The sequence below is a fragment of the Budorcas taxicolor genome, chromosome 2 (genome assembly GCF_023091745.1).
Source record: "Budorcas taxicolor isolate Tak-1 chromosome 2, Takin1.1, whole genome shotgun sequence".
Lineage (NCBI taxonomy): Eukaryota > Metazoa > Chordata > Mammalia > Artiodactyla > Bovidae > Budorcas > Budorcas taxicolor.
This window is the reverse complement of record NC_068911.1, coordinates 174,598,920-174,612,084: the sequence shown is the minus strand read 5'-3', so window position 1 is coordinate 174,612,084 and position 13,165 is coordinate 174,598,920. Positions and strand designations below refer to the sequence as shown.

Genomic DNA, 13,165 nt, shown 5'->3' with positions numbered 1-13,165 from the left:
TGGGTCCAGCCCAGCCCGGCTTCCTAGATGGGAGCCAGGCTGCTCTGACCCCGCGTAACTGACCAGGCTGCCCGGCAGTGATTTGCCAGGAGGAGCGGAGGGGACTGGTTTTCCTGGGGCAGTGGCAGGACCCTTGGCAGGGTGAGTGTGGTCCCAGCTAGCATCCTGGGGCCACGCCTGGGCAAGGGACACACAGAGGCCTCAACATCACCCATCTCTCCATCTGACCTAACCGAGTCCCCCTGCCCCCTATCCTCCACCCCCCAGCCCCGTCCCAGGTGGTGGTGATTCGCCAGGAGCGAGCGGGGCAGACCAGTGTCTCGCTGCTGTGGCAGGAGCCGGAGCAGCCCAACGGCATCATCCTGGAGTACGAGATCAAGTACTACGAGAAGGTACCACCCAAGGGACGGGAGCACCACCCACGGGACGGGAGCACCACCCACGGGACGGGAGCACCACCCACGGGACGGGAGCACCACCCACGGGACGGGAGCACCACCCACGGGGACGGGAGCACCACCCACTGGGACAGGAGCACCACCCACTGGGACGGGAGCGGGGAGGGTGGCAGGCGGGCGACCCGAGGCTGACCGCCCCGCCCCCGCCGCAGGACAAGGAGGTGCAGAGCTACTCCACCCTCAAGGCGCTCACCACCAGCGCCACCGTCTCGGGCCTCAAGCCGGGCACTCGCTACGTGTTCCAGGTCCGAGCCCGCACCTCGGCCGGCTGCGGCCGCTTCAGCCAGGCCATGGAGGTGGAGACCGGGAAACCCCGTGAGTGCAGGGGGGAGGCAAGGGCGCCGCCAGGGTCGCGGGGGTCAGAGGAAAGGGGCTAGTAGGCGCTGGGGCGGCGTGGGAACCGATTGGCATGTTCATAGGTGAAAAAAGAACTGAGGCTCAGAGAAGGGAGGTTACACACCCCGGGTTGAGAGAGCTCGTAACAGCCCATCATCTGAGGGCTTTTCCCGAGCATCAGTGTGACTGGCAAGATCCTGGTGCTCCTTGCCGACAGGCAGACCCTCTAATCGGCCCCAAGACCCTCTAGGGAGTTGGCGGTGTCCACCTCCCCATTTTTCAGGCGAGGGACATGAGCGTCAGAACAGTCAAACAGATTGCCCAAGGTGACCCAGCAGAGTAAGACTTGAATCTGATCAGCCTGGGGACAGGCTCTGTGCTCCTTCCCCAGTATCGTTCCCCCTCCCACTCCCCCACCGCCCCCCTCCCCACCTCCAGAACAGCGGTTCCCACAGCATCATCCAGGGCCGGCAGTCACGTCAGCCCCTGGGAAGTATCAGAAACGTTCATTCTCAGGCCCCACCCCACATCTTTGGACTCAGAAACTCTGAGACTGGAGGCCCAGAAATTTCGGTAGGATCAAAACCCTTGGGGGTGATTCCAGCGCACATTCAAGCCTGGGAATCCTCTGCCCTCCACCCACCCCCCGCCCATCTCCGGCCAACTGGGGTCTTCTCCTATACTCAGCACCCTCCAGGGGGCAGTGTTAGGACAGCGGGTTTCCAAGGCTGAGTCGCTGCCCTGCCTCTTGCCTGGCATGCCCTTGGAACTTGTGTGTCTCAAGCGCTCTTAGGTTTGACCCCACATTGGCACTGTCCAAGTAGGAATCCTGCCTGACTCTGTGCTGTGTGTCCTTGAGCAAGTTCCTTGAGTTCTCTGGGCCCCAGTTTTCTGGTCTGACAGCTCACAGTAATGCTGGGATCTCCCTGGAGAAGCTGCGGGTTAACTGGCAAGAATGCGCGGTATACCCAGCTTCGTCATTTACGGTAACAGGGAGGGCAGGTGGTTTTGGACTCGTCGGTGAGAAAGCTGAGGCTCAGAAGTCTGGTGACTCTGCTCGGGTTGCACCGTCCCAGGAAGGGGTGGCACCAGGTTGGGAAGCAGGATATTGAAGTGGCAGGTTGTAGAGGGGAGGGTCGGGGCAGAGGCAGGTGCAACCTGTGCCCCGACTCTCAGAGCTGAGGAGGCTGCCACTGGGCCCCAGGAAGGCTGCCAGACCTCTGAGGCCAGGGCTAAGAGGTCAGGCAGCGCCCGCACCCCGCCCCTGGTTTCCCCCGCACAGGGCCCCGCTACGACACCCGGACCATCGTCTGGATCTGCTTGACCCTCATCACTGGCCTGGTTGTGCTTCTCCTCCTGCTCATTTGCAAGAAGAGGTGGGTGGTCCTGGGCACCCGGCCACCCTGAGCTCCTCCCCCGGAGCACTGTGTCTCCTGCCTGTCCCCAGCCCCCGCCGAGCCAGTGATGCTTTGTGCTTGGGGCGGGGCTCTCTTATGGACAGACCTGTTCTTTCCCTCCTTCCTGGCACACTTTTCCCTTTCACCTTCCACGCTCAGGCCCACCTCCTGTTTTCCATCCACCTGTCCAGCCTTGTCTTTCTGCATCTCCAGCTTTTAAACCAACTTCCGAAAGCTGGAGGATCCCGGCCCATCCAGACCCTCCTCTCTCCCCCGCTTACCCTGCACCTTACCCCAGTGACCTTATCAGGGTCTGCGGCTTTGAATTCCACCTTCACGCTGACATCTGCCCAAGTGTGGCATCCACACAGGCCTCTCCCCTGAGGTCCAGTTGCCCGCTCCCATCTCCACTCAAATGTGTTTCCGACACACAGCACCCCCAAACCAGCCCCTCCCCAAGCCCCGTCTCAGAATGTGGCACCACCGTTCGTGGTGTGACAAGCCCCAAACCTAGCCATTATCCTTGGTTCTCGTTTCCTCATGCCATGTCCACCCACCAGCCAGTCCCACTGGGTCTCCCTGCAGCGTGACCCCCTCCATCTCATTCAGTCCTAACGATGCCCCAGGATGTATAGATTCTGACCTCATTCTGCAGATGAGTAAGCTGAGGATCAGAGAGGTGAGGCCACTTCAGCTAAATAGGTGTCAGAAGCGGGACAGAACACAGATCTGTTAAAAAACTGAAGACCGGGCTCTTAGTCACTCTTCCACTCGGTTCCAGAGGGAGGTGGGGTGGGCTTCGGATCCTGCTCAGCGAGAATTCGAAAGATCATCCATAGATGGAGAAACTGAGGCCCAGGGGAGGGAAGGGGCTTGCTGAGGTCATGTGGCAGAGTTGGCATCAGAAGCCTCATCTCCCAGACCTTCTGCCGGGAGTGCTTTTGGTATAAAATTGAGCCAGGAATACCATAGATTTTGCTGTGAAGGCTGAGTGGACTCAACTGTGTAAACTATACAATGCTTTTTTACGAAGTATTTTTAAAATATTTATTTATCTGGCTGCATCGGGTTTAGTTGAGGCATGCAGGATCTTTCGTTGCAGTGCACGGACCCTCTAGTTGTGACACACGGGCTTAGGTGCACTGCAGCACGTGGGACTTTAGTTCCCTGATCAGGGATTGAACCAGCGTCCCCTATGTTCCAAGGCCGACTCATAGCTCCTAGACCACCAGCAAAGTCCCATGCCGTGCTTGTGAATGTCAAGGATGTCCCAAGGGCAGTGGCTGGGGTGGCCGGAGCTGACTTGAAAGGGGATGGGGGAAAGATAGGGGGAATTCGCACGTGTCGCTGATGGGGGTCAGGGCTGAAGCTGAGGACCGTCCCCCTCCACAGGCACTGTGGCTACAGCAAGGCCTTCCAGCACTCAGATGAGGAGAAGATGCATTATCAGAACGGGCAGGGTGAGTGCAGGAGGCCCGGGGTCCAGAGGGGAGAGGGGCGATCACAGCAGGGGCCAGTGCTGGGCTGGGGCTGGAAAAAAGGAGGGAAGGGAAAAAGTGCCCGCAGAAGAGACTAGAGCCCTGGAGAGAGAGACAGCAGGGTGTCACACAGCCCCCAGCCCCCAGCCCCCAGGGGCATGGTGCGGTTCAACTTTGTTGGGTTTGCAGAGGATTCTATAGAGATCTTCCCAGGGAACTGCCCAGATTTCTGCACTCACACACATGGTCACACACAGGTTTTTTTTTGCGGGGGGAGCGGGGGTTGGTCATATACTCTTGGACAAGAACGCTTGCTACAGAGAACTTTTTCAGGACCCTGCAGAGACCTCAGAAGGCAAATATGAGGATACCTACCTCAACACTCTACTTCTTTGCCCATGGTAGAATCAGTCATGGTACTGATTGCCATGCAGCCTGAATGTGGCCTCAGAATCCTACTTAACCCAGTCTTTTAGAGAACCACTTTCCATCCACCTGAGTCGGTACTGTGGTGAAACCACTCTTGGTCACACTCCTACCCTAGGAATGAGAAAGATCTTCATAAGGACCTTGGGTTAGTTTGACCAATTGAAAAGGATCTTAAGGACCCTGAAAGTGAGCCCAGAAATATGTTGGACATACTCAGAACTCACTAGAAACCCCCAGATCCCCTAGAGACCTCAGAGCCATTCCACAGAGACCCCGTTTTCACTTGGCAAACACTTACTGGATGCCTGCTGTTTGCCCCCCACATCCTGAGATTCCTGAAGACACTTCTCACCCCCTTCCCAGACTCAGGGAAGGGCTGGGAGGGGACGTCCTCAGGGACCCCAGTGATGGCCCTTCTCTCCTGGCCCCTCAGCGCCTCCACCAGTCTTCCTGCCCCTGCACCACCCTCCGGGGAAGATCCCAGAGCCCAAGTTCTATACAGAACCCCACACCTACGAGGAGCCAGGCCGGACGGGCCGTGGTTTCACCCGAGAGATCGAGGCATCTCGGATCCACATCGAGAAAATCATCGGCTCTGGTGAGCTGCAAGGCTTGTGCATGGGGGGACGTCATGGAGGTGCCCGGAAGAAGGGCACGCTGGGCAGAGGGAGCGGGGCGCCAAGATGCCAGGCATGGCCAGGCATATCGGTGTGCAAGACGGGGCAAGTGCAGAGTTCAGGTGGAGGAGGGGAAGGTCCCACCATCTGCCCCCTGCCTGCTCCACTTGGGTCCACAGGCGAGTCCGGGGAAGTCTGCTACGGGCGGCTGCGGATGCCGGGGCAGCGGGACGTGCCCGTGGCCATCAAGGCCCTCAAAGCCGGCTACACGGAGAGACAGCGCCGGGACTTTCTGAGTGAGGCGTCCATCATGGGTCAGTTTGACCACCCCAATATCATCCGCCTTGAAGGTGTCGTCACCCGTGGTAGGTGCCAGGTGAACAACAGCCTCAGCCTTCAGAGCCCCTCCTGCTGGGGTCAGGGCTCTGGGTCCATCTGCCTACCACCCTGTCCTGCCCCATCCCCCTGGTTCAGGTCCCCGGATGACTTGGCAGGGAAGGGGACCCAGAGCCAGGACCCTAGTGGAAACCTTACAGTCCCTGGGCCCCGTGGGCTCCTGGCAGCTCATAGCTGGGTAGGGGGTGGCATGGTCATGGGGTCACAGCCCTGCAGCCCTGATCCCCCACCAAGAGCCACTTCCTCCCCATTACGCACCCCCCACCCCCAGGCCGTCTGGCAATGATCGTGACTGAGTACATGGAGAACGGGTCTCTGGATGCATTCCTGAGGGTGCGTGCCCCGCTCTGCTTTCCACATGGGCCGGGAGAGGGAAGTTCAGTCTGGGTGATGGGAGATCATGCGAGGCCTCCAAATACCCCCTGGTCCCCAGAGCTTAGACCTCACAGACCTGGGGAAGGGGGAGCCAGGGATGGAGAGGGTCAGTCCATCCAAGTGCCTTTCAGCCCCCATCACATGAAAGTCCCTCTGCTGTGGGTCCTGCGGCCCTGTCCTGCACACAGGCTAAGAGCGGTGCCTCTGTGGGTTCCCAGGGCCCCACCCAGCTGGGAGGCATGGGGTGGGGGCCGGAAACCCCGATTCCCAGCCCTCGCAGGGCCATGTGTCTGTCGGGTGGTCAGGGACAGGGCCATACCTCTCTGGGTCTCCCTCTCCCCTTGGGCAAAGTGGATGACAAGTCTTCACGCCCCACCTACCTACCTGCCTCTCAGGGTTGCTGTGAGGGTAAACGAGACGTGAGAACAAACCCTCATCACTAGCATGCTTCCTAAGCAGGGAGGCCCTTTGTGAACTTCAAGGAGCCTTCCTGAAGCCCGCGCCGCATCCCTCTGCAGACGCACGACGGCCAGTTCACCATCGTGCAGCTGGTGGGCATGCTCCGAGGCGTGGGCGCTGGCATGCGCTACCTCTCAGATCTGGGCTATGTCCACCGCGACCTGGCCGCTCGCAATGTCCTGGTTGACGGCAACCTGGTCTGCAAGGTGTCAGACTTCGGGCTCTCCCGGGTGCTGGAGGACGACCCTGATGCTGCCTATACCACCACGGTGCGTAGCCCATGCCCCACGTGTTGTTAGGGAGGTTGGAAATTTCAGTGTTGCCTCCAGCCTGGGGCGACTCCTGTCTCTTCTCTGCACCTCTGTTTGCCCCTCTGTCAAATGGGTGCAAGCTTTCCCACCTTTGTGCCATTGGAGAGACACCAGGGCTGGTCCCCATGGCCCCTCATTCACTGGGAGATTTGGGGAGAGTTGATTTCTCTCTGAGTCACACATCCACTCTGCATCTGTCCCTAAAGTTTGGCTAAAACCCCCCAGCATTTTCACAATGTATTCTGTGGGGATTTGGGCTTCTTGAAAGGGGCCTTAAGTGCAGAGGTCTGCCTCAATCAGAGCCTACCCTTAGGGTCTCACCCACTGAGGTTTCACTTAGAGAAAGGATTTTGTAAGGGGGTGATGGGAGCTGGAAACCTGCTAGACCACGTTGTCTGAGCTTCATCACTTGTTCAGGCATCAGTTCAGTTCAGTCGCTCAGTCGTGTCTGACTCTTTGTGACCCCATGGACTGCAGCACACCAGGCCTCCCTGTCCATCACCAACTCCCAGAGTTCACTCAAACTCACGTCCATTGAGTCGGTGATGCCACCCAACCATCTCCTCCTCTGCCATCCCCTTCTCCTCCTGCCTTCAGTCTTTCCCAGCATCAGGGTCTTTTCCTATGAGTCAGTTCTTTGCCTCAACCTGTTGACCGGCTCTCACTGACCGTCTCCAGGGTGCCGAGCCCACCACCCACTGTCTCTCGTTCAGTGTCCCCTCCTGCTCCATGTGCAGGTCCCCCCTGCATCAGAACAGGTGATCATGGAAGGTCGTGGAGGCCGTGTCTCTCCAACCAGCCTGCAAGTTTCCCAGCCCGGACCCCTGCGCTCAGCTCCCGGTCAGGCTGGGGAGGTGTTCTCAACACGCGTGTGTCCGTCACAGGGAGGCAAGATCCCCATTCGCTGGACAGCCCCCGAGGCCATCGCCTTCCGGACCTTCTCCTCGGCCAGCGACGTGTGGAGTTTCGGGGTGGTCATGTGGGAGGTGCTGGCCTACGGGGAGCGGCCCTACTGGAACATGACCAACCGGGACGTGAGTGCCAGAACCTGGCTGGGCAGTGGCGTTCCGGGGCCAGGGGGCGAGGGGGCTGCTCCAGCCCAGCACCGTGTTCCCCCTCAGGTCATCAGCTCGGTGGAGGAGGGCTACCGCCTGCCCGCACCCATGGGCTGCCCCCACGCGCTGCACCAGCTCATGCTTGACTGCTGGCACAAAGACCGCGCCCAGCGGCCTCGCTTCTCACAGATCGTCAGCGTCCTGGATTCACTCATCCACAGCCCTGAGAGCCTCAGGGCCACGGCCACCGTGCACAGGTGCCTGGCGCCCACCTCAGCCCCGCCCAAGCCGGGCTGCCCTCCCCGCTTGCCCTGGACAAGGCCCCGGCTTCGTCCAGGCCTCGGGACAGCTCCGCCTGGACCCCTGGACCAGACCCAGCCTGGGCCTCTGACCCCTGTTCACCCCTCTCCTTCCAAGCCCGGGTAAACCCCTTAGCTGCTGCCGAACCTGACGGTGGCGGGTGCCAGTGTCTCCTGGCAGGCGCCTTACCCAGGGCCCCTGTGCCTCAGGTGTCCGCCCCCCGCCTTTGCCCGGAGCTGCTTTGACCTCCGAGGGGGCGGGGGCGGCAGCGGGGGCGTCACCGTGGGAGACTGGCTGGACTCCATCCGCATGGGCCGCTACCGGGACCACTTCGCTGCTGGGGGTTACTCCTCCCTGGGCATGGTGCTCCGTATGAACGCTCAGTGAGTGCGGTGGGCCCGAGCCGGGTCTAGGGCAGGGGGCGGGGTCAGAGGCGGAGCCGCTGAGCACGGCAGCTCCCGGGATGGGTCCCAGCCTCGCAGGTCAGCACCGCCTTCCTTTCCAGGGACGTGCGTGCCCTGGGCATCACCCTCATGGGCCACCAGAAGAAGATCCTGGGCAGCATCGAGACCATGAGGGCCCAGCTGACCAGCACCCAGGGGCCCCGCCGGCACCTCTGACCTAAACTCAGCCAGCCCCGGGGCCCCTCCTGCCGTCGGAGGACTCGCGAGGTGGGCGGTCCCAGGCCTCTGCCCTTCCGCCTCAGCTGCCTTCCGCTCAGGTGCCAAGGAGACCGAGGATCCCGCCGCAAGACCCCAACTTATCCGGGGTCAGGCCACCTGGGAAGGGACTTTGGCGCCCAGCAGAGGGCAGAGGGCCTTCTCTTTCCCAGAAGCTGGAGCGTCAAGGGCCCTGAGATGTCGCCCACCTGCCTCCGTGTGCATGCGGGTGTGTGTGTGCGCGCACTCACCTTCTCACGAGGTCATGGGAGCCCTGGTGAACATGTGTGATCATGTGTGATCATGTGTGTGTGTGTGTGTGTGTGTGTTCATCTTTCAGGCCCCCATGGATGTGTGCGAGTTCGGTGACCGTGCTTATTCATTAAGGCTGGGGGTGCACGTGTGTGTGACTGCGGCTGGCGTGTCACAAGCGTGAGGATGTGTGAGCTCGGAGCTCGGTGTGACACTGCCCCTCGAATGTGGGCCCGGGTCCCAGCACCCACAGGGTCTGGGGAGAGGCTCAGCCCCTCCCGCACACCTGGAGGCTGGAGCCAGGGGCTACTTCCGAACCTCACCAGCATCAGGCCCACTCTAGTTCTCCGCCCGGGTGGGCCCACCCCCGGCTCTCTCTCAGGTCTGAGCCCTCCCTCTAGCTGGTAGGGGCGGGGGTCACCTGCTTCCCCCACCTGGCTCCCATCACTGCTTCAACAGGAAAACAGGGTTCCCGGCCAGCCTCTCTGGCCCCCTTCTGTGCAGGCATCACCATGGCACACACGCGATGCCCTCAGCTGAACTTGGCTACCTGGCCACAGGCCAGGGGCCACCACCTTCCCCCTTGTCTTTGGTACCCCTCCCCCCCCCACAGCCCAGGGCTTCTCACTTGGAAGGGCCTCTGCCAATGTCACTGCCCAGCCCTGGCCTGTCCCCCCCGGCGCCCCCCGACCCCATGCCTAGGATCAAGGACCATAAGATCCTAGTTTTTCAGCCCCGAGTCCACCCCTCCTTCACCTTCTGGGCAGACCAAGGGAATGTGTGTGCTTTGTCCAAGGTCACACGGCAGCTTCAGAGTTTCAGAGCTGCGCCTCCAAGGGAGGCTCTTTCCCCCAAATCCTCCCACACAGACGGATGTGGGTGGGAGGGACTTGGGAAGCCCCCACCCCACCCCTCCCCCACCCCCACCGACTCAGTTGACCTTCCTCCTTACGGCCCACCAGGGTATGTAAATATCTTTTTTCTACCATGTCAGAATATTTTTTTCCTCACTCCTGACAATGCAAAAATGGTCTTCAAAGCACATAAAAAAAAAAAACACCCAGGGTGAGAAAGCCCCATCCCAGGGGAAGCTGGCAAGGCCCATGGAACCCCACCAAGCAGGATACTCGGTGAGCCCTGCCAGCCTCCAGGGAGGGACGAGCCCAGCCCCACCCCAACCCCCACCCCCCACCCAGCCCTCCCGGTAGCCAGCACAGCTGTCCCGCGGAGACGCCAGCACTGAGTCCCCTCTCCCTCCTGCAATAATTTGGGGAGCCTCAGCCCCGCCCAGGTGCCGCGGCCAGCTCTCTACACCTCTATATATTATATTACTATATCGCCGAGCTGTTCTTCCTTCCTATGGAAGTCGGAAACATGGTCAGGACACGATCTGGGGAGGACCCTGTCTTCCTCCCACCCCCATCCCACTCTTGCCCAGTTCCTGGACTCTGGATCCTCATGGCCGGGGGGCACACAGTGGGCCTGGCACTGGGAAAAGTGTGGCCCCTGCCCGTAGCATGAGGCACCCCAGGGACCTGCCTCTCTGTGGGCTCCATCCTGAACCTTGTACTTGCCCACAAGGAGAATAAATTCTGCCTCATCTTTGCCTGTGTCTCCCATTTCTTTCCATCCCTACAACTCTGACCTCTCCTGGGAAGGAAGGAGCAGCCTTATGCTATGCACCTACTGTATGAATCCCATACATTTTTTTCCCCCTCTCTGGTCTTCTCATCTATCCTAGGAGGTAGGATTCATGTGCCCATTTTGTTATTAGAGGAGGCTGAGTTTTACAGAAGTCAGCTTGCCTAAAGTCAATTTTATGGGAGTCTGAATCGAAACTCAGGTTTGTCCAGCTCCGAAGCGCATCCTCTGCTAGGAAACATCCCTAATTCTCTCTTCTGTGAACTGCAGATGGTGCTTAACCCTGGAGCTCGATTGCCCTGACCTCGTGTTCTCTTGGGGACTCCCCTGAAGGAGGAATGTGTGAGGAAAGATCTTCTCATGCAAACAGCTGCCCTGGGAACAAGGAGTCCACTGAGACACCTGGGCGCTATAGGGCAGGGAAGGGAAGACAGGATGCAGGCAGCTTCCATAGTTATATCAGGGGCTCAGGACGAACCTCTGCTCCCCGAGAGAGGAAAGAGTGTCAGGAGACAGGCTGGTGGCCTGAGGCAGAGCAGAGCCCCGCTGTGTCCATTTGAGTCAGTGGCTCAGACAGTTGGGGAAAATACCCCTGGGGACTTGTTGATGAGCAAATAAATGATCTCCAGCTACCCCTCCGGCTAAGGGAAGGGTCTTCTTTCCTGCCCCTCCTCCAACTTGGGAAAGGAGGACCAGAGAGGAAACCCACGTAGTGTGTTCCCTACAGTCTCACTAATAGTCCTTCTCAGGGAGGCCAGTGCCCCATATGGCAGAACCCTCACGTAAGCCAGAGCTGTTTGATCTCAAGCCAGATGTGTATCCCTCTAAAACCCCAAGCTCTGCTCCAGACTCTGCCCCATGGAACCAGCACTTTCCTGTGAGGAAGAATGTGTTACTACACACCTCTCTTCTCTAAGGACCAACCATCAGAGCCTACTGACCGCCTACCACGGACTGGGTGCCACTGGGGATACAAAGATGGACATGCAGCCCCTTCTGTTTAGAAGCTGAGAGCGGGTGGAGGTACAGAGAGCCCAAAAATGTTTCCCTCGATCAGATCCAGGAGGCTATGTCCAGAAAATGGTACACACAGCGGGGTTAGAGGAGGTCAAAGGAGAAAGAGAGAGAGGGAGATGGAGCCTGGAGGGCCAGGGCTATCATCAAGGACTTCTTGGAGGAGGGAGCGTTCAGCTGGGCATTGGAGGATGACAAGGGTTTGGAGATTCATTTTCCAGGCAGCCCCCTGTGCAAAGGTGGAATCCAGAGGAGAGAAAGAATAACAGCCACGGGAGAAACAAACTGTGCTCGTGGTGAGAAGATCCCCTATTATCAAGTTGGCCAGTAGACTCCAATTTAATCTATACATTTTATTCCCAATAAGATTTGAAACGAGGTTTTCTCTGCAGCTTGACAAGGTCAGCCCAAAATGCATATGGAATAATAAAGAACCCAGAATAGCTGAGGCAATTGTGAAGAAGAAAGAAGAGGAAGAGGAAGGAAAACTCACCCTGCCAGATCTCAATAATTGCTACAAAGCTTTAAATAATTAAAATCATTTGATTTGGTCCCAGGAATAGAGAAACAGAGGAAAAGCAGAATAATGACTAAGACCAGATCCAAATATGTCTGAATGTTTGAAACATGGTAGTCAACGAGTGATGTTAGGACAATTAAATACTCCCATGGAAAAAGATAAAAGTACATCCCCATTCATACCACTCACAAAATAAGTTCCAGGTTGATCAAAGTCCTATCAGTAAGTATAAAAAGCAGAGTACAAAGCTTTTCAAACAAAACAGGGAAATAACTTTAAGATCTCAGAGTAGAAAATAAATAAGACACAAGCACAAATGATAAAGGGAAATGATAAATCTTATTTCATTAAAATAAAAAACTTCTACATGACAAAAAATAAACAAATTTGTTAAAGCCACAGCTGGCAGAAGATATTTGCAGCTTGGATCACCAACCAAGAGAGAATTAGTTTCCAAAATAAAAAATTTAAGCTTCAAAGAATCAATTTACCATAAACATTCCAAAGCAGTAGGAAAATGGACCAAAGATGTGAACAAATAACAGGGGAAGAAATTTGAATGCCAATAAAGATAGTAACAAGATTCTCAGTATCACTAGTGAGCATGGAAATGCAAATTATAACAAAAATTAGATAGCATATTACACAATCTGATTGGCAAAATTAGTCTATAACACTAGTATAGATGAGTGTGGCGGGTGGGGGGGACAGCAATGTTTGTAAACTGCTGGTGGGAATGTAAATTGGTACAACTACTTTGGAGAACAATTTGGAAACACAGTGGCTCTGCCTCAGGTTAGGTGTGTGCCTGTCTGAAGTTAGGTCCCCTAAGCAGTGCCTGAGATTCTTGTGCAGATGGTTTCTAGAGGGAGGACTCTCAGGTGGAGAGAGAGGGGCAGGCAGATAGGGTAGGAGGAAATGTTAAGTGATGGTAGGTTCTCAGCTGGAGATTATCTTCAATCTGACCCCATGGGGAGCTCGGAAGCACTAATAACATTGCAGAGTGAATCTGCCTTGAGGCAAAGAGGCCAGGCTTTTGCATCAGTCATTGGCTGTATCCATCAGTCATTGACTGTGGGCTGCCCAATGTAGGGGGCGGGGTGGGTAACTTATAACTTCCTGGATGAAGAAGTTCCCAAGAAGCTGTGAGCAGCTGTGAGTCCCTAGCAGCCAGCACTCACAGCAGCTGGGGGATGAGTTGCACCTGCAGGTCATAGAATCTGGGTGGAGAACCCAGAGTGTTTTCCATGCATCCTAGAGAAACTCGTGTGCGTGCATGCCAAGTCACTTCAGTCGTGTCTGACTCTTTGCAACCCTATGAACTGTAGCCAGCCAGGCTCCTCTGTCCATGAGATCCTCCAGGCAAGAATACTGGAGTGGGTTGCCATGCCCTCCTCCAGGGGATCTTCCCGACCCAGGGGTTGAACCTGCATCTATGTCTCCTCCATTGGCAGGCAGGTTCTTTACC

At 57.4% G+C, this 13,165-nt stretch overlaps 1 protein-coding gene across 1 annotated transcript in view; it reads left to right on the top strand.

Annotated features, from left to right (window-relative positions):
- Positions 1 to 8,231, top strand: part of EPHA8 (EPH receptor A8) — a 35,477-nt gene extending 27,246 nt beyond the window's left edge. Inside the window, exons 6-17 of the mRNA XM_052635731.1 lie at positions 268 to 392; positions 611 to 773; positions 2,077 to 2,170; positions 3,584 to 3,651; positions 4,532 to 4,696; positions 4,895 to 5,080; positions 5,383 to 5,444; positions 6,005 to 6,214; positions 7,141 to 7,290; positions 7,378 to 7,568; positions 7,821 to 7,994; positions 8,117 to 8,231. Of these exons, the coding sequence (XP_052491691.1) occupies positions 268 to 392; positions 611 to 773; positions 2,077 to 2,170; positions 3,584 to 3,651; positions 4,532 to 4,696; positions 4,895 to 5,080; positions 5,383 to 5,444; positions 6,005 to 6,214; positions 7,141 to 7,290; positions 7,378 to 7,568; positions 7,821 to 7,994; positions 8,117 to 8,231 (1,703 nt within the window). The remainder of the gene's footprint in view (positions 1 to 267; positions 393 to 610; positions 774 to 2,076; positions 2,171 to 3,583; positions 3,652 to 4,531; positions 4,697 to 4,894; positions 5,081 to 5,382; positions 5,445 to 6,004; positions 6,215 to 7,140; positions 7,291 to 7,377; positions 7,569 to 7,820; positions 7,995 to 8,116) is intronic.
- Positions 8,232 to 13,165: the final 4,934 nt, after the last annotated feature.